The sequence below is a fragment of the Aotus nancymaae genome, unplaced genomic scaffold, assembly GCF_030222135.1.
Source record: "Aotus nancymaae isolate 86718 unplaced genomic scaffold, 86718_ANA_hifiasm-v0.15.2.pri h1tg000004l, whole genome shotgun sequence".
Lineage (NCBI taxonomy): Eukaryota > Metazoa > Chordata > Mammalia > Primates > Aotidae > Aotus > Aotus nancymaae.
In genome coordinates this window covers 41,792,942-41,819,309 of record NW_026988415.1, presented here as the reverse complement: position 1 = coordinate 41,819,309, position 26,368 = coordinate 41,792,942, and the positions used below count along the sequence as shown (strand labels likewise).

Below are 26,368 nucleotides of genomic sequence, written 5' to 3'. Positions count from 1 at the left end.
GCTCCTAGGCTACAAACCTGTACAGCATATTATTGTATTGAATACTGTAGGTAACTGCAACACAATTGTAAGTGTCTGTGTATCTAAACATATGTAAACAAAGAAAAGGTACAGTAAAAATACAGTATTATAATCTTATGTGGCTACCTTTGTATATGCAGTACATCTTTGACTAAAAGGTCATCATTTCGCTTTTATATGTCTTGTGTGATCTTTCTTCTATTTGGAAGCTTGTGTGGATTCTAGAATTATTTCCATCTATAGCCATTTATGCTAATACAGGAAATAATTAACGAGGTCTTCTAGCCTCCAAAGCCAGTGTCCTTGAAGCAAAGCATACAAGATTTTACACAGCACAGCAAATTGGAACAAATCCAGCATTTTAATAGAAAAAAATTGCTAATCATACTATTTAGGTGAACCAAAAGAAGATTCACATTTTTACATAGCCCACATATTTTCTCCATAAGGAAGACTTCTTATGGCAGAATACTGAGGATTTTTAATTAGGGGATTCCTCTCAAAGTCATTTCTGGAAAAAATATTTACTTCTGGATGCATAGCCCTTATTCAGTGCTGTCTCTATCTGTACAGGATACTGTTTAAAAAATACCTTAGACTAGGTAATTTATAAACAACAGAAATGTATTGATCAAAGTTCTGGAGGCTGGGAAGTCAAAATCAAGATACCAGCAGATCCAGTGTCTGGAAAGGGCCAGTGATGGCTGGGGTAGCCCTGAAAGTCTCCAGAATGCCTTCTTCTCTTGTCTTGATGAATAGTATCTGGCTTCCTTATATCTATTGTAATCTTATGATTAAATGTTTTCTTGGCCACACTCTCGGTGTTCTCTATTTAACACACTTTTTCATTCTTTGCAACATTGCTGGGCAGAGAATATCCAAAATCTTTATATTGTGCTTCCCTTTTGATTATAAATTTCATCTTGAATTCATTTTCTTCTCTCATTTTACTATAAGCAACCAAGAGAAGCCATGCCACACCCTCAATACTTTGCTTAGGGATTTCATTCTCCAAATATCCTATTGCACCACTCACAAGTTCTACCTTCCACAAAGCACTAGGACATGAACACAATTCAGCCAAGTTCTTTGCCACTTACAACAAAGATAGCCTTCACTTCAGTTTCCAAAAACGTGTTTCTTATGTAAGTCTGAGCCCATATCAAAATGGTCTTTACTGTCCATATTTCTACCAATATTGTAATCATGACCACTTAAGTAATCTGTAAAGACATTGAAGCTTTCTCTACAGTTCTCTTCTTTTGAACCCTCACCAGAATTTCTCCTTACAGTTAGTTGATATAGGGTTTTTCTAGCCTGCTCCTCCGAATTCTTCCAGCCTCTGTTCATTACCAAGTTCCAAAGCCATTCCACATTTTTGATACATATTTTTTACCACAGCACCCCACTGTCAGCACCAATTTCTGCCTTAGTCTATTTGGACTTCCATATCTTTTTTTTTTTTTTTTTTTTTTTTGAGATGGAGTCTCAATGTGTTGACAGGCTGGAGTGCAGCAGTGCAATCTCAGCTCACTGCAACCTCTGCTTCTCAAGTTCAAGTAATTCCCCTGCCTCAGCCTCCCAAGTAGCTGGGATTACAGGTGTGTACCACCACACCCAGCTAACTGTTTTGGACTTTTAGGAGAGATGGAGTTTCATCATGTTGGCCAGGATGGTCTCGAACTCCTGACCTCGTGATTCACCTGCCTCAGCCTCCCAAAGTGCTGGGATTGCAGGTGTGAACCACCACACCCAGCCAACAAGATACCTTAAACGGGTAATTTATAAACAACAAAAATGTATTGCCCACAGTTCTGGAGCCTGGGAAGTCCAAGATCAAGGTGCTGGCTGATTAAGTGTCTGGTGAGGGCCTGTTCCTCATAGCTGGAACCTTCTACATGTCCTCACATGACAACAAGGGCATGGGAACTCATTCATGCTTCTTTTATAAGGACACTAATCACATGCATGAGTGGGGAGGCTTCGTGATTCAATCCCTTCTCAAAGGCCCCACCTCTTAATACTATCACATTGGATATTAGGTGACAGCATATGAGTTTTGGGAGATCACAAACATTTATACTATAGCAAGAGCAGTGCTTTGTGACCATTTAAAAATTGAATCATAGCTCTTGTTTTGTGTGCACATTTCAAAATTACATTGTCTAACATAACTAAGCAGTGAGGCTGTAAATAAATCACTCTCGGGCAGTTGACTTCTGGAGAAGCTTCTCCAGAGGCACTGGATCTGGCAGGAGGACTAGCCCCACTGCCTAGGTTCCCATTTTCCTGAGCAGCGGCTTGGGCCTAGAAATATGTGTTACAACTTTTTATTTCTTAGTTTGCCACAGAGGAATAGAGGACTTAAAACAATACCTAATAAAAAAAAAAAGCTTAGATATTTACTGAGAGCTTGATGAGATGAAGTCACTCAGACCTCAATAAGTATAACTCCTGTACTCAGCATTTCCCCTGCAGCTTGACTAGCATTTTAGATCAAATCCTGTCTAGGGTTTTGGAGTTCTCATTTGTTTGCTCTCTGGGTCAGTTTCACCACTGTGGTCCCTAGCCTCTCCTGATTTTCAGCCCATGGCCAAAGCACTTAGACCCCACTTTGGGCATACAGATTCCCCTTTATCTCCCTTTAAGCAGAAATTGGCACAGTTCTCCCATGCCTCTGTTGTTGCTAAGAGACTAAGCCACAAGGAAATCTGAACCCAAATGTGGTAACCATTCACAACTGCTAGTCTGTCCCACACAACTGCATCACAACCCTTTCACAAACTCCAGAAGATGTAATTTATAAAGATGGTAAAAGAATTTTATATGTGCAGTAACTAACATAAGATATAATTGTACACGTTTGGTTATTTATTTCTACCATTTTAAAATCATTCTAACAATCTGCTCTCTGCCAAGCTCTACAATGTTTATTCAGAGAAGCCAAATAATTATTTTGAGGAAACCCAGTAGGAATCACAAGGGGAAGACTTCTTACTTTCTGTTCTGTAAAAGCTTAATGGGAACTGCTGCAAAGGAGGATCAGCGAGTACCCTCAAATTGTCCTTTGGGGATAATGATTCTAGGAAGGTCACCTCAGTCCCATACCACTACAGAACTTCCTTCTTATTAATCTTACAAGAGGCTTGAGAATTTTTTTTTAAAAGAATTTGCTAGTGAGGTATGTATTCTACATAGCTAGTAAAAAAAAGGTCAGAAAATTTGAACCAGTCCTGTGAAACACGAAATAATAGTCTTTTAGATTGCCTACAGGATTACAAATTGCATCTGATTGTCAAAAAAGCCTACATGAATTTCAAGACAATTGCTTTGTCCCAATGGAGAGTAATTTTCAATTATAAATCTCACTTTGTAAATCACCCTATCAATATCTAATGTTTTCTTCCTCAGGCAATACTACGAAACAGTTTACCAAATGTTTTCTAATTCTTGACCTGAAAAACATGTTCAATCTATCTTATGGTTTTCAGAAAAGCTTATTAAAATGGGAATAATTTTATTTACCTTCAGTTTCTGAAAGACTGCGAGCTGAATATGGTCTTTGCTTGTTTGTTTTAGTTTTGGTTTCTTCACTGATAGTTTTTAACACTTTCTGGTCTTCTGTTTCATTCCTTTACCTTAACATCCTCTCCTTGAATGAGTGAAATGCTCTAATAAAGGAAAGAATGTGATATAGGCATGAAAAACTTTCATTCTTAAAATAAGGCAAGTCTATCTTAAAGACCAAAAATAACCTAGTAATGACTCACTCTTTTTAAAAAGCTATATGGAGTTGTGAATATGTTGTTTGTCCCCAAAATACAGAGGAAATAATTGGAGTCCCAGGCAGCCCTGGGAAAATGATGAGATGTGTTTTGGCACGTTCTCACATAATTTTAAATGTCTTAAAGCACCCCACATGTCCTTGGTTTTCCCAAAGTTGAGCTTCAAAGAAGTATTTTCCTTTCTTCCATTTTTGAAGGAATGGTGAATAATATTCATGATTCCTGGCTTGACCTTAGCCTTGATCTATGCATAAAATTCTAAAAGCCTATCTAACACATGTTTGTTGTTTCTCTTCATTTCTTGAGCAGACTTTAGATGCTCAGACTCAACTATGTTGTGTTGGATTGTAAATTACTCAAAACGCTATAATTAGTAAATAAAAATAATAATCCCAGATTCATCCTTTTATAGTACACTGCATATTGCAAAAGCATTTCACGTCTTAAAACATATTGGATACTCATAATAACCATCTGAGATAAATAGTTTTAGCTTTATTATGCAGATAAAGAAAGTGAGGAAGAAATGCTGCCTATTACTGGTTGAGAGTTCCTGTGGGGCTAGACTGATTCATCAAATCTAGCAAGAATCCTCAATTGTCCAGAATGTTTTGTTGTACTTCACACTTAGGCTACAAAAAGTCAAAATCTGTCCAGGACTGAAAGAGTGAAAATCAGTGTGGACTGAGAATAAGCAGCCCTGCTATTAATCAGTTTGGGAGGACAGACAGATAAAGCCAGCTGCAAAGTTAACAGAAAACACTGTTTCTCCCAAGGTCATGCAGCAGTTATAAAATGCCATAACGACCCCTTCCTCCTTTGAATGACTACTGCTTTCTTACCAGTTATGCCCCAAACCTGCTTTGCTGCTTACATTTATTGCCAGGGATACCCAACTGCTAAGCTACCCTTGTCCCATAAGAAAACTCAATCTCTAGTTAGCCCCCATTTCTTCCAATCCTGCCTCAGAAACTCCAACCGATTCAGTATTTACCCCTGCCTCCCTAAAACCTCAGAATCTTTCAGTGGAAATGTAAACATTACAAAATCATGTTCTTTCCTTCAATCAAGGATTAATCCATAGTTCCTCTGGAATGCCCCTCCATCAATGCATTGAGCCAATAAATCTGATTTTTTCAGACTCTGGGCATGATGCTGGACTTTGACTAATAATGGCTTAATAGGGAGAAAAGGAAATAACACCAAGAGAAATCTTGTTTAATTAAACATTTTGATTTTTTTAAACATACCTCAATCCTTCATATTATCAATCATCATTCCTGGACAATGATTACTCATACTCAGAATAATGACCCAGAAACTCTGCAAGATGCTCAACTATCAAAGGAGGACTCAGAATAGTTCAAGGGACCATTTACAATTAATGAAAATTGGACTTAGACATTTTATAATTATTTACCTCAATTAAGAACCCAACAGGACTTTCTATTTAATTTTCAGGTGAACAGAAAATTCAATTAGCCAGAATTTCCATCCCTAAAAAATTCCACTAACCAATATTTTACTAACATTTCATTGCATTTGTGTTTTTTATCTGAATGTTATGTTATCATTCCCTTCAGCGTTGCTTATTTTAGTTTATGATCTTTAGGACAGCAGGGAGCACGTACATGTAAATATTAGTACAATGTCTAGTAGAGCAGATTGCTGCTTACAAATAAGTACTTTTTGATAATGATGACAGCAGAAGTACTAGTAGTGATATTGATGATATGGGTAGATATTGAATAGTATAAACTCTCTGGTGGCAGTTCAACATCTTTATAAAAATTTCAAAGTACCATGTCCCTTGGAAGAAACTGGAAAGTAATTTGGAATCTCCCTGCTAATGAAGTATTTTACTTTTTTACTTTCTCCTTTTGTTGCATTAACTAAATTTATTAGAGGAAGTCAATAATGAGAGATAACGCAAAATAGTTTGAGACAGTATTTATTAATAATTCCCAGCTTACCACAATGCCAGGCACATACAACTTTTAAAACATCTGTTTAATGGCATTGAATTGTATTAAAATGCATTAATATAATGTCTTTCTTGCATTACACACACACACACACACACACACACACACATACACAGAGTAATTTTTGAGCATATTTAAGTTCACAGCAAAATTTAGTGGAAAGTACAGAGTTCCCATATTACCCCCAAGACTCCCCCACTATCAATATCCAGCACCACAGTGGTGCATTTGTTGTAATCCATGGACCTACATTGATAGATCCTGATCACCCAATGTCTGTAGTTTATATTTAGAGTTTGGAGAGTTTACTCCTAGTGTTATACATTCTATGTGTTTTAACAGATGTATGATGAAATGTATCCACCATTACAGTATAATACAGATGAGTTTCACTGCCCTAAAAATTGGTGTTCCACTTTATCCATCTCTCTCACCTTGAAAACTCTTGGCAACTCTTGATCTTTTTACTGTCTCTGAAATGTTGCCTTTTCTGAAATTTCATGTAGTTGAAACCATACAGTATACAGACTTTTCAGAGTGGGTACTTTCACTTAGTAATATGAATTTGAGGCTCCTACATGTATTTTCATGACACATTACTTTTAAAAAATTGCATTCATTTATTCAATGTGCCTTTATTGAGTTTTCTTGATGCTGCTAGCACTGGACTAGTTGCTGATGATACAAAAATTAAGGCTCCCGCACACTCTAATCAAGTAGTTCCAGTATAATACCTTTGAAGAGCAAAGGAGATTTATTGATTTAACAAGCTTTATTTTTCACAATAGTTTTAGGATTGCAAAGAAGTTAACAGATAAAAGGATACATTTTTTAAAAAAAGTTGAGCAGAAAGTACAGAGCACTCTCATATAACCCCTTTGTCCCTCCTCCCAGTTTCCCCTTTTGTTAATGTCTTGCCTTAATGTGGCACATTTATTACAATTAATGAAACACTATACATTATTATTAAAGTCTGTAGTTTACATTCTAGTTCATTCTTTGTGTTATATAGTTCTATAGTTTTTTGTCAAATGTGTAACATCATGTATTCACCATTACTGTATCAAACAATAGTTTCACTGTCCTAAACATCCCAGATATCTGCCTATTCATCTCTCCCTTTCTCTTCTAAAACTTTTAGTAGCCAATCATCTTTTTACTCTCTTTATAGTTTTGCCTTTTCCTAAATGCCGTATGTTTAGAGTCCTACAGTATGTAGCCTTTTCAGACTGACTTGTCTCACCTAGTATATGCATTTAAGGTTTTTCCATGTAGTTCTGTGGCTTGATGGTTAATTTCTATCAATGAATAACACTTTATTGTCTGGATGTACCACAATTGTTTGTCCATTCACCTATTGATTGACATATTGGTTGTTTCCAAGTTTTGGCAATTATAAATGAAGCTGCTATAAGCACTTGTGTGCAAGTCTTTTTTGTAGATATAAAAAGTATGATTAATGCATCATATTGTAAGACAACGTTTAACTTTTTAAGTAACTGCCAAAATATCTTTCAAAGTGGCTGTACCATTTTGCATTCCCACCAGCAGTGGATGAGAATTTCCAGTGCTTCACATCCTTGCCAAAATTTGATGTTGTTGGTAATATTGGATTTCAGTCATTCTAATAGGTGTGTAGCGTATGCCATTGCATACATTTAAAATTCCCTAATGATATATGATGTTGAGCATATACTCAGATGCTTATATGCTATATGCATATCTTCTTTGGTGAGGTGTCTGTTCATAACTTTTGCCTATTTTTAAATTGGGTTGTCAGGTTTTTTTTTTATTGTTGAGTTTTAAGAGGTTTTGTGAATTCCATATAGAAATTCCTTAATGGGTATAGGTTTCGCATATATTTTCTCCCATTTTGTGGCTTGTCTTTTTATTGTTTTAACAGTTCTTCAAAAAAAAAAAGAAGATGTTTTTAATTTTAATAAAGTCCAACTTATCAATTGTTTCTTTCATGGACTACATTTTTGTTGTTGTGTCTAAAATTTTATTACCAATCACACAAATGAGGAAGAGAAAGGACTCAAATATTACCACTACAGAAAACCACAAAACCACAATATAAAAAAATAAGAGATAAAGAAAAGAAGGAAGGATATTCAAAGCAACCACAAATTAATTACAAAATGACAGGAATAAGTCCTTACAGATCAATAATAACCTTGAATGTAAACAAATTAAATCTCCCAATTAAAATATATAGATTGGCTGAATGAATTTCAAAAGTAACCTTAATATATTTTGCCTAAAAGAAACTTCACCTGTAGAGACACATATAGACTAAAAGTTTGTAAAAGGATGGAGAAAAAAATTCCATGAAAAAGGATATGGAAGGTAAGCAAAAGTGGCTATACTTTTATGAGATAAAACAGACTTTAAGTCAAAAACAGGGAAAAGAGGCATTAAAAAGGTCATTGTATAATGATAAAGGGATCAATTATGTAAGGGATAGAGCAATTCCAAACATTTGTGCACCTAACACTGGAGCACCCAGTTATATAAAGCAAGTATTTTTAGATCTAAAAGAAGAGATAGACATCAATACAATAATATTTTGGGACTTCAACATGCCACTCTCAGCAATAAACAAATTATCTAGAGAGAAAACAACAAAGACACATTAGATTTAAATTGCACCTTAGATCTAGTGGATCTAATAGGCAATTGCAGAATGTTTTGTCCAGCAGCTGCAGAATATACATTCTTCTCATCAGCACATGCAACGTTCTCAAGAATAGACCATATGTTAGGACACAAAATAAGGCTCAACAAATTTTTAAAAATTGAAATAATATCAAATATTTTCTCAGAACACGATGGACTAAAATAAAAATTAATAACAAGAGGAGCTTTAAAAACTGTAGATTAGTTCAACCATTGTGGAAGACAGTGTGGCAATTCCTCAAGGATCTAGAAATAGAAATACCAGTTGACCCAGCAATCCCATTACTGGATATATACCCAAAGGATTATAAATCAATCTATTATAAAGACACATGCACACGTATGTTCATTGTGGCATCGTTTACAATAGCAAAGACTTGAAACGAACCCAAATGCTCATCAAAGATAGACTGGATGAAGAAAATGTGGCACGTACACACCATGGAATACTGTACAGTCATAAAAATGGATGAGTTCATGTCCTTGGCAGGGACATGGATGAAGCTGGAAACTATCATTCTCAGCAAACTGACACAAGAACAGAAAACCAAATACCGCATGTTCTCACTCATAAGTGGATGTTGAACAATGAGAACACATGGACACAGGGAGGGGAACATCACACACTGAGGTCTGTTGTGGGGGAATAGGGGAGGTTCGGGGGGGTTAGGGAGTTTGGGGAGGGATAACATGGGGAGAAATGCCAGATATAGGTGACAGGAGGATCGAGGCAGCAAACCACATTGCCATGTAGGTACCTATGCAACAATCCTGCATGTTCTGCACATGTATTCCAGAACTTAAAATACAATTTTATATATATATATATATATAAAAGAAAAAGAAAAAAAGCTCACCATCATTGGTCATAAGAGAAATGCAAATCTAAACCACAGCGAGATACCATCTCATGCCAGTTAGAATGGCAATCATTAAAAAATCAAGAGACAACAGAGGTAGGAGAGGTTGTGCAGAAATAGGAACACTTTTACACTGTTGGTGGGAGTGTAAATTAGTTCAACCATTGTGGAAGACAATGTGGTGATTCCTCAAGGATGTAGAACTAGAAATGCCATTTGATGCAGCAATCGTATTACTGGGTATATACCCACAGCAATATAAATCATTCTATTATAAAGACACATGCACACCTATGTTTATTGCGGCACTGTTCACAATAGCAAAGACTTGGAACCAACTCAAATACCCATCAATGATAGACTGGATAAAGAAAATGTGGCACATATACACCACGGAATACTATTCAGCCATAAAAAAAAGGTTGAGTTCATGTCCCTTGCAGGGACATGGATGAAGCTGGAAACATCATTTTTAGCAAACTAACGCAAGAACAGAAAACCAAACACCACATGTTCTCACTCATAAGTGGGAGCTGAACAATGAGAACACATGAATATAGGGAGGGTAACATCATGCATTGGAGCCTGTCAGGGGGTGGGGGACTAGGGGAGGGATATCATTAAGAGAAATAACTAATGTAGGTGACAGATTGATGGGTGCAGCAAACCACCATGGCACGTGTATACCTTTGTAACAAATCTGCATATTCTGCACATATATTCCAGAACTTAATGTATAATAATAAAATTTTTTAAAAAGATACCATCTCACACCAGTCAGAATGGCTATTATTAAATGTAAGAAAATAGCAGATGCTGGTAGGGTTGCAGAGAAAGGAGAATGCTTGTACACTGCTGGTGGGAGTGTAAATTAGTTCAGTCATTATGGAAAGCAGTTTGGTGATTTCTCAAACAACTTAAAAGAGAATTATCATTCAACTCAGCAATCTCATTATTGGGTATATATCTAAAGGAATATAAATTATTCTACTCTAAAGATACATGCATGGGTATGTTTGCTGCAGCAATATACACAATAGCAAAGACATAGAATCAAGTTAAATGCCCGTCAATGGTAGACTAGATAAATAAAATGCGGTAGATATACACTATGGAATAGTACGTAGCCATAAAAAAGAATGAGATCATGTTCTTTGCAGCAACATGGATGGAGCTGGAAGCCATTATCCTAAATGAACTAACACAGGAACAGAAAACCAAATACTACATGTTCTCACTTATGTGGGAGCTAAACATTGAGTACATTTTAACACAAAGAAGGAAACAACAGACACCAGGCCCTACTTGAGAGTCTTTGAAGGTGGTAGGAGGGTACTATGCTGATTACCTATGTAATAAAATAATCTGTACACCAAAGCCCTGTGACAGGCAATTTATAAAACAAACCTGCATATGTACCCCTGAACCTAAAATTAAAATTAAAAATAATATATTTGCTAGAAAATTATGACTGCTCTGTTGAGTGATTTGTAGTCATAAACAACATTTTGATCTTTAATTCCAAAAAAAAAGCAAGTCACGTAGGTTTTTCAGGAGCTGATAATCAAGACACCTCATATATATTAATAGATGAACCAAGGATCATTTTTCAAACTGCAGCCTGTGAAGAGCTGTTTTTGGAAACTGCATTAGAAATGAAGAAGGAAAGGCTTGGTCGGGAATAACAGGATCAGCTTTCCAACCTGTACCTGGCAAAGGCTATGGTTGCCCTCCACGTGAAGCTTTAAATAAAACTGAATTTGTGGTGCCTCCTCAGCTTCTGGAACTATGGGGGTTTCTTCGACAGCAGTTTACACAGAGCTAAAATAATTTAGTGTGGTGTTATTTACCAATATCAGGGAGAAAAACAGAGAGCGAAAGTCACTATAAACCATGAAAGTAGTAAATTTCCAATTTTTTCTTGGTTAGGTACATGTTGGGAGAGAAGAGAGAAAGAGAAACTATAGCTTTAGTCAGGAAAAATAAAAACAATTTATAGAAAAACTAACCGTAAGATGTGGTCTCCAAAATGCGGGTAAGAAAATTCATATACTTGTCTGGTTCTGCAATGGTATATAAATGTAAAGGGCTTCCGACTTTAGTATGAGAGACTCAGATTCTAGAAACTCCATTCCACTAACCCAACTTTAAGCCATTCCTGCTCTCAAATGGGAAGTAGAAGAGATTAAGCCAAGCCAATCTTAAATGTCAGTAAATATAAATACAAATATTTTTGGAGTAGCCAAAATACAATCTAACTTCAGATAATGAAATGTTTGTATTTAATAACATACCTTTGCATGTGCATGGTGCTATTTACTTTTTAAACCACTTTAACCCATTTTTTACCCTCACAACAAAGTTAAAATACATATGATAGTTATTTTCCCAGTTTAGATATGAGTTAAATTAAGGCACCATTGAGTTAATGATTTTGAAAAGACCAAGCCTGAGCTTGTAATTGGGAACCCTCTACTTAAAGCCCAGTTTTTTCTGAGCAGTCATGTTTCCAATTTTATTCTGAATGCCAGTAAATCATAGGGACATTCCCTGCATTTATAACCAGGTGTCCAAAAAGAAGATCAGAATTACTTCTGCTTCTCCAATTTTCCATCTAAAATATTTCATGCTTAAAAAATATATGCATTTAAGAACCTACCCCAGAACTGAACTGAACAGTCGTCACCATGTAGACTCATGATTTGCTCTTTCTTTGGCCAAAGGCAGGGGAAACAAAAGAAACGTTGACAGGGTACCCACTTTCATCTCACCCAGAAGGTAGATGGTGGTTATTGAGAATATAACTCTCCAAAGAAACAGGAGATGCACTCTTCAGGAAATAATCCTAGTAATTCAGCCCCTCTGCAAAGAACATCTGTTCCTGGCCATACAAGGTCCTTTGCAACTTAAAAAAAAAAAAAAGCAAAGTTAGGAGAAAATGTTACAGAGGGCTTCTCCTGTGAGGGCAGAAAGTAGAGGGACAGATGGAGAGCAGTGGCTGGAGAAATCAGGGTCATGGCTGTGTTAGCATTATTGGGGGATTAGGGCCCAGAGCACATGACTGCATTGGACAAAAGCCAGAAGAAAAGCAGAGTAGACTTCTCACTGATGTAGTGGGATAGAAGGCCGCCAAAAATCGGTTTACTTCTCATAAGGCAACCACATTCAAGGTCCCCTTCTTTACCCCTTTACCTCACTACTATCAAAACTCTAACCTTTACCACAAAACCCACACTCCTACAGATATTTTCCCTTCATGCCATGATGCAAAAATCTAATTATTTTTCATCATTTTAGTTTAGAACTTGGAACCCAGTGTTTCCTCTTGTTCACCATACAAGCCATGTTGACTTTATTTATCAAAGCCTAGTGGCATGTTAATATTTCTTTTTGCCAAGTGAATAATTCACTTCTTTTCCATCTGATCTTCATGTCAAGAGCCACGTTTTGTGCTTTTTCATTGAAGGTCCCGCCCATACATACACTCAGCCAGGATTCTCCATGCCCATCATCAGAGACCTGTATGAGTTGTGTAACCATCTTTGCATGGCTGCTTTCTGCCCAGATCAAGCCAATTCAGCCAAGAATACTGTCTTTATTTCAGACTTCTCAAAGAGCATCTTGGAGAAAAAGAAGTTGAGTTGGCACTCATCTTTGACTCAGTGGTGGAAGCTGACCTGGCAAATTATACCTGCCATGTTGAAAACCGAAATGGACGGAAACATGCCAGTGTTCTGCTGCGTAAAAAGGGTATTTATTTTAATAACTAAAACTATGGTTTGTTTAGCTATCAACAACTATTGAAGTTAGAGATATTTCCTGGCTTTATTTTATAATGTAGTATTAATTTCTATTAACTATTTTGTCTTTTTAACAAAAGATAGTTCTCTTACTGTGCATATTAGCATAAAATACCTATGATATTCAATACCATTAGGAAGTGGATAAATGAAATGAAGTATTGTTATATGTTATATCCAGTGATGTAAAGTATACCTTAGTTGTAAGTGTTAAAGTTTGATATATATTTGACATTCAATATTTCCTCCATGTTTTGCCTTCTTATATCTAATATTGCTAAATGAAATGTGAGAGATTTTATTATTGGATGAGAAATACAGTTGCTTTTTTATTCCCTGACTAAAAAATTTAAAAAGTATTAATAATCCCATATAATATTCTTACAATTATCATAAAAATTATAAACTATATTTTATGATATGACCTCATATTAACGGGTCTTTATAAAGTACATATATTTCTAAATATTTTGGCATTTATGGAGATCCCTTTCTCAAGTTGGTTCCAGACAGGTGGAAATTATATATAATGAACAAAAAAAATAAACTCTAAATTTACATATAAAGAAGATAAAAACAGATATACGAACAATAGACAATCTCAGCAGCTAGAGTAGCTTCTGAATTGGCTCTTACCTTGCTATGAGTTTTGATTGCTGCAAAAGGTGAAATACTTTTTGTACAGGTACATCTGGCAAAGGTTTTGCAAATGTAGCGGAACAAATGTTCTCAATCAGTGTTCTTGTTGCCTAGGTTTTAGAGCAATAATAGAACAGATTCAATCAGCAAGGTCACTTAGTTGTACTTCCTGACCAGGATGGAATTTATACTTTTCAGACAGCCCTAATGCTTGACAATGACCAGCAGCTCTTGAAGAAGCAAAAAGGAATCATTATTCTGAAAATAATGCATGTATATCTCTAGCACCACTTCTTACTCCATTAGACTTGATTCTGTCTTAAAATAAAGGTGTATTTAAGTATAAATGAGTATAATACAGAAAGTAAAGTCAGGGGACCCAGATTCAGGAGATCCTAGTTCAGTAGGACTGACTTATCTTGTCAGACTCCCTAAATCTTAGTTTTCTTATCTTTAAAATAGGGTTAATAATATCTACCTTGCAGAGTCACTTTGCGGTTCAAATAATAATGATATACAATGGATGTGAAATATGCCATAAACAAACAGTTGTTATTATTATACTAAACTTGGATAATTTATCCTAGGCACCACATGAAAGGCAAGTATTGATCATGCCCAAACACCTTGTGGCAAGTATCACTTTGTTCCTGTTCATTTCAGTCTTATTTCAGGCTTAGAGATCCTCCAACCAGAGCCTGCTGCTATACCTCTGTATCCTCACAGATACCAACTTGAGCAGTGCTAGCTAGTAATAAGCACTTAGAACCCATTCTGGTCAAATAAATGGCTAAAATTTTATTTTATTATTGAAGACGTAGGTGCAGCCAGCACTATGATAGGTGCTGGGGAATAGAAAGCTGAGTAAGATAGACATACGCATGTCTTCCTAGAGCTTATACTCTGGAGGAGTGAGAATGCAAAGAAAGGCAAACATTAAACATTTTTTACAATTCTGCAAAAGATATATAGTGTTATAATTAAAAACCTGCTATTAGGAAAAATAATGGGGGATATCTTATCAATCAGCCCATGTGGACAGAAATAACCTCATTTGAGTTTTAAAATAAATCAATTTCTCTTTAATAAGTAAAGCAACACAGAGCATTTCCTAAAAATTTCTAAAAATGTGACAGTACAAACCAAGACACACTATAATACTCTGCTATCTCCCATGGCTTCTACAAGGAAACCTGTCTAAATCAGAATAACTGACAATATTAATTCTCATCTTCCAAATATTTGAATAATGGAGTTCTCCAGGGTTCAGGGCCTCTCTTCTTACTCATTCAGTAGGTGATTTCATTCTGTCTCCATCTCATGGTTTTGCTTATCACTTATAGGCTAACAACTCCAAAATTTATATCTAGCCTGAACTCCTCACCTGTATATTCAATTGACTACTAAACAGCTCTTCTTAGAGATATAGTAGGCATATCAAATTTAGCTTGTCCCAAACAGGATTCCTAATTTCTCCTGCATATGAACCTGATCCTCCAGTCTCCTTCTCCATCTGCATCACCATTCTTCTAGTTGCTCAGGCCAAAATCCTTGGAGTCATTCTTCCCTTTTTGTTTTCTCTACTCACATCCTATATCTAGTCCACCAGCAAATCCCCTGGCTTAACTTTCAAAGCCTATTCAGACTCTGAACACTTTTCCCACCTTCACTACCCACTTCCTCTTCTGAGCCACCAGCACCAATTACCTGGATCATGACAAAAGCCTAACTGATCTCCCTGCTTCTACCCTTTTCTTCTTACAGTCTATTCGTATCACAACAGTAAAAAAGATTATTTAAAAATGTAAGTAAGTTCATGTCATTCCCCTGATCAGAACTCTCCATTCACAATTCCTTCCCTGTTAAACTAAGAATGAAATTCTAAATCCAATCCTTACCATGTCCTATAAGGCACTACACAATCTGTTCTCACGTCTGATTTCATTTTCTACCAAAATCTTCCTCATATATTATACACACTAGCCTTCTTTCTGTTTCTCATGTTCACCAAACACAGTCCTGCCTCAGGTCCTTTGTACTTGCTATTTCATTTGTCTGGAACACCCTTGCCTCCAGCTGTCTCCATGACTCCCTCCTTCCCTTCATACAGATTTCTACTTTAATATTACCTTCTTGATAGGCCTCTCCTGGCCATCCTACATAAAATGATACTACCTTTCATTTTCTTTTTCCTCTAACTTGTCTCTACTTCTTTTCATTTTGTCTGTTACTATTGGATATTATATTACATATTTATCTGCTTCTTATTTTTTCCCTCACTAAAATATAGACTATATGAGAACAGAAATTTTTCTTGCCTTATTTACTGCTGTATGTCTAGTGCATAAAACATAGTAAGTGCTCAAAGCTATTTTTTGGATGAAAATTCTGCTCATAGAGGACAAGCACAATCAGGCGAGCAATGGATAACAGGGACTGATAAAAAGAAGATTTGATCTGTGATTTTGTCATGACTTACGTATGCCCTGGATTACCTAAATGCATTTTTTCTTTCCAGGTATTGTTTACTTTCCAGGGGTTGCAAACAAAGACCTCAGGTTCCAGGAAAATATTGAATTTTTTTTGAGAAGAGGGCTGGATATTAGAAAAAAATAAAAACACAGACAAGATAAAACATTCCTTGCTTTAAAAGGGCAACAACTACTTTGTTCTATAAGATTACTGCTGTTTTTGCTAGGATGTAAGTCCAGGGATATGAGAGCTTCAGAGTTTTCAAGTGAAGCTGAAAGACTGGATATGAAATCTTTTAATTTTTAAATATTAGTATTCATTTTTTAAACATTGTGTGGTCCAACAAAACCAGTTTTTTGGCCCATAGTATACCAGTTTGAACTCTCTGTTCTATGTAGCAGTTAAATTATTTCATTGTGCTTGACAAAAGTTTTCAGTTAGTCTTCCCTTACTTGGTCTCCTTAGGAGCTTCTGACAATATAGTGGAAGCCCAAGAAAGAGCAAGAATCCTTACGGACCTGTCATATATATATATATATTTTAAGTCAGAACAAGCTCTGACTTGTTTTGAGAAACTTCAGATATTTCCTTTGGAGTTGGACCTTTTAAGCTTTATCATTTCATAGCCTGGCCTCATTAGCAGTAGTGTTCCCACTTGGAGTACTAGTATGGCTTGTTTTATGGAACAATAACTTCTTAATGAGCTGTAAGTCAAATACTTAAAATGTCTTAAGTGATCATTGTGGAGAAGAAACATGATGAATCCTTTCATTAAGTGAAAAGGACTTTTGTAAAATGAAAACTCACATCTAATATATCCAATTAACAGGGTCCAGCTTTGTAAAAAGCAAGATACCCTTTACCTATCCATCTTCTATCTGCACCTACCACTTCCTTATCCCCAGAAGAACAATTTGCCAGTAAGTGCAACTAGCATTTCAGTAAGAAGTTAATCCTAAATTTTTTTATTTGGTGAGCCAAGAATCTGAACTTAGATTCAAGAAATTCTGATAATTATTTCTGCTTCTCTGCACACACTTCCTTTCTCACAAAACAGAGGCATATCATCAAATCTCTCTTCATTATCAGTGCTTCTGCTTCACTCTGTCCCACCACATCTGAATAAGAAATTTTCACAGTCTGCTCAGGATGCTAAAACAAAACACCTTAGACTGGGTAATTTTTAAACATTATAAATTTATTGCTCATAATCCTAGGGGCTGGAATGTCCAAGATCAAGGCACCAGCAGATTCATGACTGGTAGGGGCCTATTCCTCATTTTTGCCTGAGATATCATCAGAATGACCTTTACCATTCATATTTCTACTTGCAATATTTCTACCATTCATATTCATATTTGCAAACATTCTGATCATAACCATTTAGGCAATCTCTAAGATAACTGAAGCATTCTCTACAGCTCACTTCTTCCTAAGCCCGCAGCAGATTTGTTCTTAAGGCTCTTTTCTTGGCAATATATCTCAAATCTCTTCTACCCTTTATCTATTACCCAGTTCCAAAGGGGGTTCCACGTCTTTAGGTATTTGTTACAGCAGCAGCCCACTTCTTAGTACAAATTACTGTCTTAGTCCATTTAGGCTGCTGTAACAAGATACCTTAGACTGGATAGTATACAAACAAAAGAAATTGATTGTTCATAGTTCTGGAGGCTAGGAAGACCAAGATCAAGGTACCAACAGATTTGGTATCTGGTAAGGACCCATTTTGCATAGATGGCACTTTCTTTGTGTACTCACATGGCAGTAGAGGCAAACAGGTTTCCTCAGGCCTTTCTTATAAGAGGCCCCATTCGGCCGGGCATGGTGGCTCACGCCTATAATCCCAGCACTTTGGGAGGCCAAGGTGGGTGGATCACGAGGTCAGGAGATCGAGACCATCCTGGTCAATATGGTTAAACCCCGTCTCTACTAAAAAATACAAAAATTAGCTGGGCCTGGTGGCGCACACCTGTAGTCCCAGCTACTCGGGAGGATGAGGCAGGAGAATTGCTTGAACCCGGGAGGCGGAGGTTGCGGTAAGCCGAGATTGCGCCATTGCACTCCAGCCTGGGTAACAAGGGCGAAACTCCGTCTCAAAAAAAACAAAAGAGGCCCCATTCATGAAAGTTCTGCCCTCATGACCTAATCACCTCTCACATGCTTCCTTTTTAATTTTTTTTTTTTTTTTTTAGAAATAGGGCAGGGTCTCACTCTGTTGCCTAGGCTGGAATGCAGTGGCCCAGTCATAGCTCACTGCAGCTTCAAACTCCTGAGCCCAAGCAATTCTCCCACCTCAGCCTCCAGAGTAGCTGGGACTACAAACACACACCAACATGCCCAACTAATTGTTTAATTTTTTTTAGAGAGATAGTTTCATTTTGTTGCCCAGGTTAGTCACAAAGTCCTGGTTTCAAGTGACCCTCCTACCCTGGCCTCCCAACTGTTGGGATTATAGACTCGAGCCACTGTGCCTAGCCAGGCCTCCCTCTTATACAGTCACCTTGGGGGTTAGATTACAACATATGCATTTTGAACAAACATTCAGACCATGACAGAATCCCCCAGGTGGGATCTCCTAACCTGCTTCCCAACTTATGAGTCAGAGGAGCAAGCTTAAACATTACATGCCTTCCTTCTCTCCAGTCCCTTGTCTTCAGCTGCTGTTTGTCCCATTCTATAATATCTGATCTTTGTGTTCACAGTGAAGAAATAAGTGGGTTCAAACTAAGAAGGTAAAAAGAACTACACATGTACTTTGGATGTCTAGAAAAATTCACAAGCCCATAAATATTTGCTGTTCTTGCTATAGCTATCTTTGTGAAGTATATCCAAGACACAGCCCAAATAAAATGACTTTCAGTTTCTCAGTCAGTAAATATCCCTAGAAGTATAGATCCTGCTGAGACTGAAAATTGCAATTGAAAATAGAAGACAAAAGAAAATCCAAGTGTCATTTGGGTGATGGCAATTCTGCCCTCTGATTTTAGGATTGATGTTTCCCTTTTGATGTGACTGCCTGGGCTGAATCAAAGAATGCTGGTTGAATCTCTGGGCCTAGGTCCACAGTTTTCAACTTAAACAGCCATTATTACATAATATCTTTCAAAGACATTTTTATAAAATGGACCCCAAAATCACAAAGGTACTTTTTTCACCATGGTTTTCTTCCATAAATTTACTGCTGAAAAAATGTCTGCTACTTGAGAGCACAAATTGTTCCTGCTGCTGAAGTTTTCCACCTACCTAATAGCAACTCTACTCTGTAAATAACATAGAAATTTCCGCAAAACTTCCCATCTCATGACTTTTTAAACATTTGAAAGCTCTTCTGACCAGAGAAAGAGAGAGAGACAGACAAAAACCAAAAAATTTATAGCATGAAATTAACATCCTAAAACAGAAAAAACCTTTTGATTCAAGTCAATTAATGGCCCAAGATGAAAGAGAAGTCAGTTTTCAGAGTAACAAAGAAAATTGTATTGTTCTCTCTATTTAAAATTGGCTATAAATTAGGAATGTATAATTGATAGTATATATAAAATTGTGAGAAAACAAGTAAAAATTGTGATTTGCAGCCCACAGAGGACTCATAAGAAAGCCCGATTTATGCTTTATCCCAAACATAGGCAGAGGCAGAGGAAGGTAGTGGTTCCTCAAAAGCCACGTTTTATATAGAGACAGAAAGCATTGCTAATTGTGTGATGAAATATTTTTTTACATGAAATTTTGTGGCTTATTTGTTTTAAAGACCACCTCTTGCAACAGTCACGACAGACACAGATTCCAATTTCCTACCCCTATTCATTGTGTGTCCCTTCACAAGGTTCCTTGGTTGGCATATTTTGTCCTTCACAGCAGCCCCACTCTCTTCCTTTTTCTATCCTTCCCCCTCTCTCCTTACTCAAAAAGACTGACACTTATTTGTGTTTCTTACATTTCCATTATATGACTCTGCTGATTGACTCTTGTGTGTCTGGCCACCATCATCTCTTCTCTCACTCCACTTCCTTTCCAAGACTACATTCCCTCTCTCCTCACAAAACCAAACACTTTTCTTCATATATTGGACTCCAGGGAGCCCCTCCTTCCTCCCTGGCTACAGCTACAGAATTCTGCAAGACCTTACCAATGAAGTGGCTGAGGGCTGCCAAGTTCTTTCATTCTTTCTGGTGAATTGTTGTATTTCTTCTTTCCTTGGCACTGAAAGGGCAGATGGAGCCAAAATTTACTATAGGACATGTGTTGTTAAGAAACACTGCCAACATTCTATAGAAGAACAGGTAGAAGGCTATCTGTTGTCACATTCCAAGCTGCAGTATATAAGGCCATGGTATAATAAAAACAGTCTTGAATTTGAAGTTAAGAGACCTGGGCCCAAGTCCCATTTTTGCCACTTCTTAGGTATATGACCCTGGATAAATGATTTAAACTACTTAATCTCAGATTCTTCATCTATAGGTTTGGACCAATAATTCTTACCCCAAAGGATTATTTAGAGAATAGATAATACACAGGTTGAAAATTTTATCTATAGCATATATTACTTGTATTTACTTGTGTGTGTATATATATACATATATATATATTTATTTTTTATAAAATATAAACTACTAAATGGATCTTAATTGTTATATTGAGCCTGGCTAATTTCTCTTAAGCAATAATCCTGTATAGAGGTAAGGGACATTCCTAGAGAAAGGATGACAACCTGACTTTCAAGAGTAACAGCCTGTCATGGTCAGCAATCTGTCAAAATCAAATTGATCCATCCAGGGAGACTGACTGATGTCAACTAAACTCACAAGGAACTGATGTACAAACTAGATTTTCTCTCTCTTTTCCAGTTTCCAGTTACATGGTAAGGTGAATCAGTAATAAAATAGTCACTTGGTAATTATGGAATTACATTAAAGGGAGGTTAGCTAATCTTGTAGGTAATTTTATTTAATTATGATGAGACCAATTATATCGCTGTGGAAAATATGTCTCTGGTCTGGTATCTCCCAGATTCAGTATTTTTCCTCTGGACATTGCAGAACTCACATTCTAAATTCTCCTCTGACTTCCCATTTCTCTAAATTTCATGATAACATACCCTCTTTGGATGATGCATTCTTTAGACTTATTAATACCACTAATTAAGCTACAGGTTAAGTCACTGTTCTCTGAGCCTGGGAGACATTTTGTCTTCTATTATATTTTGATTTAATTGTTCCAATGCTCAGAGTTCTAGGGATGCCCCACTGGACCAGCCTAAGTCTGCTATCAGGTAGCCTGGTGTTGGCTAAAGAGGCCAAGTGATTAGCCCGAATTTCTCATTCTGTTTTAGCTCCATTGGGCATATTATATCACATATATATTACAGTCATTTATTCAAATAAGTAGGGGAAATGGATAAGCTCATTTTCCTTGCTTACCTTATATTGGATTATGTTCTACTGGGGTTAGATGAAACAGTTAAATCCTGCAAACTTATTAGGTTTTATTTGATTCTGAAAGTAATTTTATTATATTGTTCTCCTGTGAAGGAATAGGGCTTGTGGCCTGAGAAGTACTAGATGATAATCTTGCTAAACCAATAAGATGATTTAACAGAAATAAGAAAATATTGGCTTGGACTCAAAATAAAGTAGCTTTAATAGTTCTGTGAAATACATTTAGAGCAGGAGCATATATGTGACATCTTTGATGCATTCAAAACGAATTGAGAGCAACTATTCCTTTTTGGATAGACTTACCACTTTTAATAGTAAATTAATTAAATTTTAAAGAGTTTATTTCACAAAAATTTGATTCGTACAAATATATCAAGAGCAAAGCTACTGCATTAAGGAAGAATTTTCTGGAAAGAAAAACAGAATGGTAGTACATCTTATATACTTGAAATATGGGAAGATCCCAACTGTTGCTGATTTAATTACCTTTTCCTGTTTATTCTGTTCACTCCAGACTTAATCTACAAAATTGAGCTTGCAGGGGGCTTGGGAGCAATCCTCCTCCTCCTTGTACTGCTGGTGGTCATTTACAAATGCTATAACATTGAACTGATGCTCTTCTACAGGCAGCACTTTGGAGCTGATGAAACTAATGATGGTAAGCTGTCCCCTATTGTTCAAATTCCATTAAAAGGCAAGCATTTGTGATTATGTAAGAGAAAGTCCCTATTTTTAGGAAGTACAAACCTAAATAATTAGGGATAAAGAGCTATGGCAAGTTACTTATTTTTAAATAGTTTGGAAAAACTTACCAAGAAAAAGAGAAAAGAGGAAGATGTATTAACAATAGGTAAATCTGAGTAAATGCTATATGTGTTTTCTGAAATAGTTTTATTTTTATAATAATCCTATACATTTGACCTTATTTCCAAACAAAAAGTTTAACAATGAGACATTAGTTGCTCAGGAGATAAAGCAATTACTGTCAAATCCCTCCCCCTTAGTAAGAAGCAAATTAAGAATCAATTCCAATTTTTTTCAGAAAATGCAAATTTAAGTACAGATCATTTTTAGCCATTGCTGCCATCTAGAAAGCAAGCAATCATGCAAGAAACAGATTGAATGCTATGGAGACACTCCTTTAAAGCTCAAAGTACATGTACCTACATATTTCGAATGCTATAGCACCAGTCTCAAAGGTGACCTGAAAGAATAAAAATTCAGAGTGTTGCTCATAATTTTGTTATATTTGCTGTTTATGAATTTTGAAAATCTTACGAGTGAAATATCAATAAAGCCGTGTACTGAGCCTTGTTTCTTTGAACATTTAAAATGATTTCATTTTTTCAAGAGTACAGACTGCCATGTTTCCAACCAAAATCAATAAGAAATTGTGGCATGTAGCTTCTTATACATAAAGTTCTTATCCCGAAACTGCTGTAAGCCTTGGAAATGTGTATAGAATGCCACAGGTAATCCAAAAATTTTTAGAATGAAGTCCAATTTGTAAAACATTACTTTAAAAAGTCAGACTTAAAACTGAGTTTTCATTGTAGCAAAATAAGTAAGGATAGAGCATTTGTTTATTTTTTTGAGTTCGTGGTGTTACCTCAAAGGAGAGGAATTCACAATTTTGATTTTAATTTTATACTGAGAGATGTAATATCAAATTTTTGAGGAATCTGATTTTGGTCTTATTGTTACTATTATATAAACGATGATATGAATGGGTTTTAATTGACTTTCATATTTTCATAGTAAATTAGAGAAATGCTTTTATTTTTTGAGACAGAGTCTCACTGTCACCCAGGCTGGAGTGCAGTGGTGCAATCCTGGCTCACTGAAGCCTCGAATTCCTGTGTTCAAGCAGTCCTCCTGCCTCAGCCTCCTGAGTAGCTGAGATTACAGATGCATGCCACCATGCCTGGCTAATTTGTTATTATTATTATTCCTTGTAGAGACAGGCTCTCACCTTGTTACCTAGTCCTGTCTCAAACTCTTGCACTCAACTAGTCCTCTGACCTTAGCCTCCAAAATTGCTGCGATTACAGGCATTAGCCACTGCACCTGGTGAGAAATGCTTTTTGATAAGTACATATGTATGCTTATTTGCTCATTTTCAAATCTGCATATTTACTCAACAATTACAGCAGCCCATTTAAATGTATTACAGACTCTTTTTCAGACATATCTCAAAAATGAAAAATTAGGGCCTATTCCAACAATTATTATATATGCTGACAATATTTATGAAAATATGACCAGTTACCCTCAGTTCTACCTATATGCAACAGTTAATATTGAAAAATCCTGACTTCTTATCTGTACACAGAAAAAAACTCGACAGAATGTGTTACTGAGGAAAATGTCCCTGGTTCCCAGGTGCCAGCAAGTGGCTAAAGTATACAATTGTGAAGGTGAAAGATGCATTATCTATGTAAAAGAACATAAAAGGGGCCAGGCACAGTAGCTCAGAAAATCCCAGCACTTTGGAAGACCTAAGCAGGAGGATTACTTGAGCCCAGGAGTTCAAGACCAGCTTGTGCAACATAGGGAGACCTCATCTCTACAAAAATTAGTTTAAAAAATATTAGCTGGGTATGGTGGTGCATGCTTGTGGTACCAGATACTCGTGGGGGTTAAGAGAATTGCTTGAACCCAGGAGTTCAAGGTTGCGGTGAGCTATGATCGCACCACTACCCTCCAGCCTGGGCAACAGAGTGAAAGCCTATCTCTAAAATAAATAAATAAATAAATAAAATGAAAATATGAAAGAGAAGCTTCTGTGATTTATATGTTTTGAGTCCTGATAACATGCAATTTGTTAATCTGTGAGATTATACAATTTATTATGTTAATCTACAATAATTAATTACTTTCATCACTGATACCCAATAACCTAGACTAACTGATCAGTAGTAGTACATATTTGTAAGATAAATTTTATGCTGATATGATAGGATTTTCCAGGAATTAAATATTCCACTTTGCATCTTTATCTACAATGTGGCTCCTGTGTTCAAAGGTGTCCAGTGATATAGAGCATTTTGATTACATAATTGTATATATTGATTCCAAATTCATTATTTGGGGAAAAACGCAATATGGTAGGAGGGTACTTCAAGTGTTTTCATTAGGAAGGATGATTAAAATATTTTATATTCCTACATAAAACCTTGGACTTAAGTATATAACCTTTGTATTAACTTCAATGGAATACTAAAAAGTCAACATGTATGTAGTTAAAACTAATAAATAAATGTTAACCTCCTTTTAGAAATCTACAGTTACAGAACACCAAATATCAGCCACATAATCTATCAAATTTTTCATTTTTCCATTTAAATATTTTGACAAATCATAGACACAACTTAATTTTACCCATATGCTTTTTCTTCATGTTCTCTTTGACTATATCTATAATGGTATTTTCTAAAAGTTCTTATAAAAGTGCCTTATTTTGTATAAAATAAAATTCATCCCACAAATTTTAAGTTCTTAGCCACATTTAAAATTTAATTCATTTCACTTCAACCCACCAAACAATGATTGCTTCATTTATTCAACCTTTCAATTTTCACTAAGTGTCTACTAAGTGACAGGGACTATGCATGATGCATTTACTTATATTCTTCATCTGGATCAACAATACAGTCACACACACATGCACACACACACATACTGTAGTGGGTAGGAGGTATATAATAACAAGATTACACATTCTTTGCTCTGTAGAAACTAGGAGTTTAGCACTGTTTAGCACAGCTGCAGAACAACTGAGTTATAAACACGAATGGCTTCTTGTAGGGAACAGGATTAAAATTAGATTTTAAAACAGAAAAGAACAGGTGTGATAATAGGAAAATTCTTCTACAAAATGTGTTGTTCTCTTCCTTATAACTTAAGAAACAGCATACTTATGGTAACCACTGGGCCAGCCCTCTTCCTTACACTGTTCTGTGTGCATTGTGCTCTATTTTTTGGCTCCTCAGATGAGCTTAGTCAGCATTATTTAACACAGAGGAAGGCTCATTAGCTTTGCCTAGAAAAGTGGTGCTGCTGAACAGCCTTTCGGTTTAGAAACAATTTTCAGGCCTTGCTGTTAACCTTATTTGCATCATGTTGTTGATTTTGCTTTATCTATCTTGCTCCTCTTTGTGAGCAACAGCTGCAGCTATTCATGAGGTTTCCTTGGCTGTCTACATAAGGCTGAAGAGCATTATTTAAACTGTAGCATCTGTGTCACTGCTGGCTTACTAGCTGGCATCCTAGAGCTTCTAGGACATCTGACATGGTGGCTTTGAGAGTTTTCTTCCTGCTCTGGCCAGCCACTATGAGTTCTTCATCTTTAGTTCATCTTAAAGGAACATGAATGAAACCAGAAGCATCAATTTTTCCAATGAATGGTGTGCATCTAGAATGCGAGGTAAAATTTATGATCCAGATATGTTGGGTGTCAACACATATCAAAGAAATCCATGCTCTTTGTCACAACTTGATTTGAAAAATGTAAATACAGAAGTACTTTCTAGGGGTGTTCGTAGCATTGCACTGCAATATCAGAATATAGGTGGAGCCAGTAAGGACAGAACCAAGAATATGTGAGTTTAGCATGTTTGGAAGACAAATAACCATAGTCAGTATAAGCAGTAGGACAGGAGTCTAGAAGGTCTGGTCACATGGGTAAAGAAG

The 26,368-nt window shown here is 36.3% G+C and overlaps 1 protein-coding gene across 1 annotated transcript in view; it reads left to right on the top strand.

Moving 5' to 3' along the window:
* IL1RAPL2 (interleukin 1 receptor accessory protein like 2) overlaps positions 1-26,368 on the top strand; it is a 1,111,506-nt gene that overhangs the window by 1,067,809 nt on the left and 17,329 nt on the right. Inside the window, exons 8-9 of the mRNA XM_012451657.2 lie at positions 12,935-13,080; positions 22,191-22,334. Of these exons, the coding sequence (XP_012307080.1) occupies positions 12,935-13,080; positions 22,191-22,334 (290 nt within the window). The remainder of the gene's footprint in view (positions 1-12,934; positions 13,081-22,190; positions 22,335-26,368) is intronic.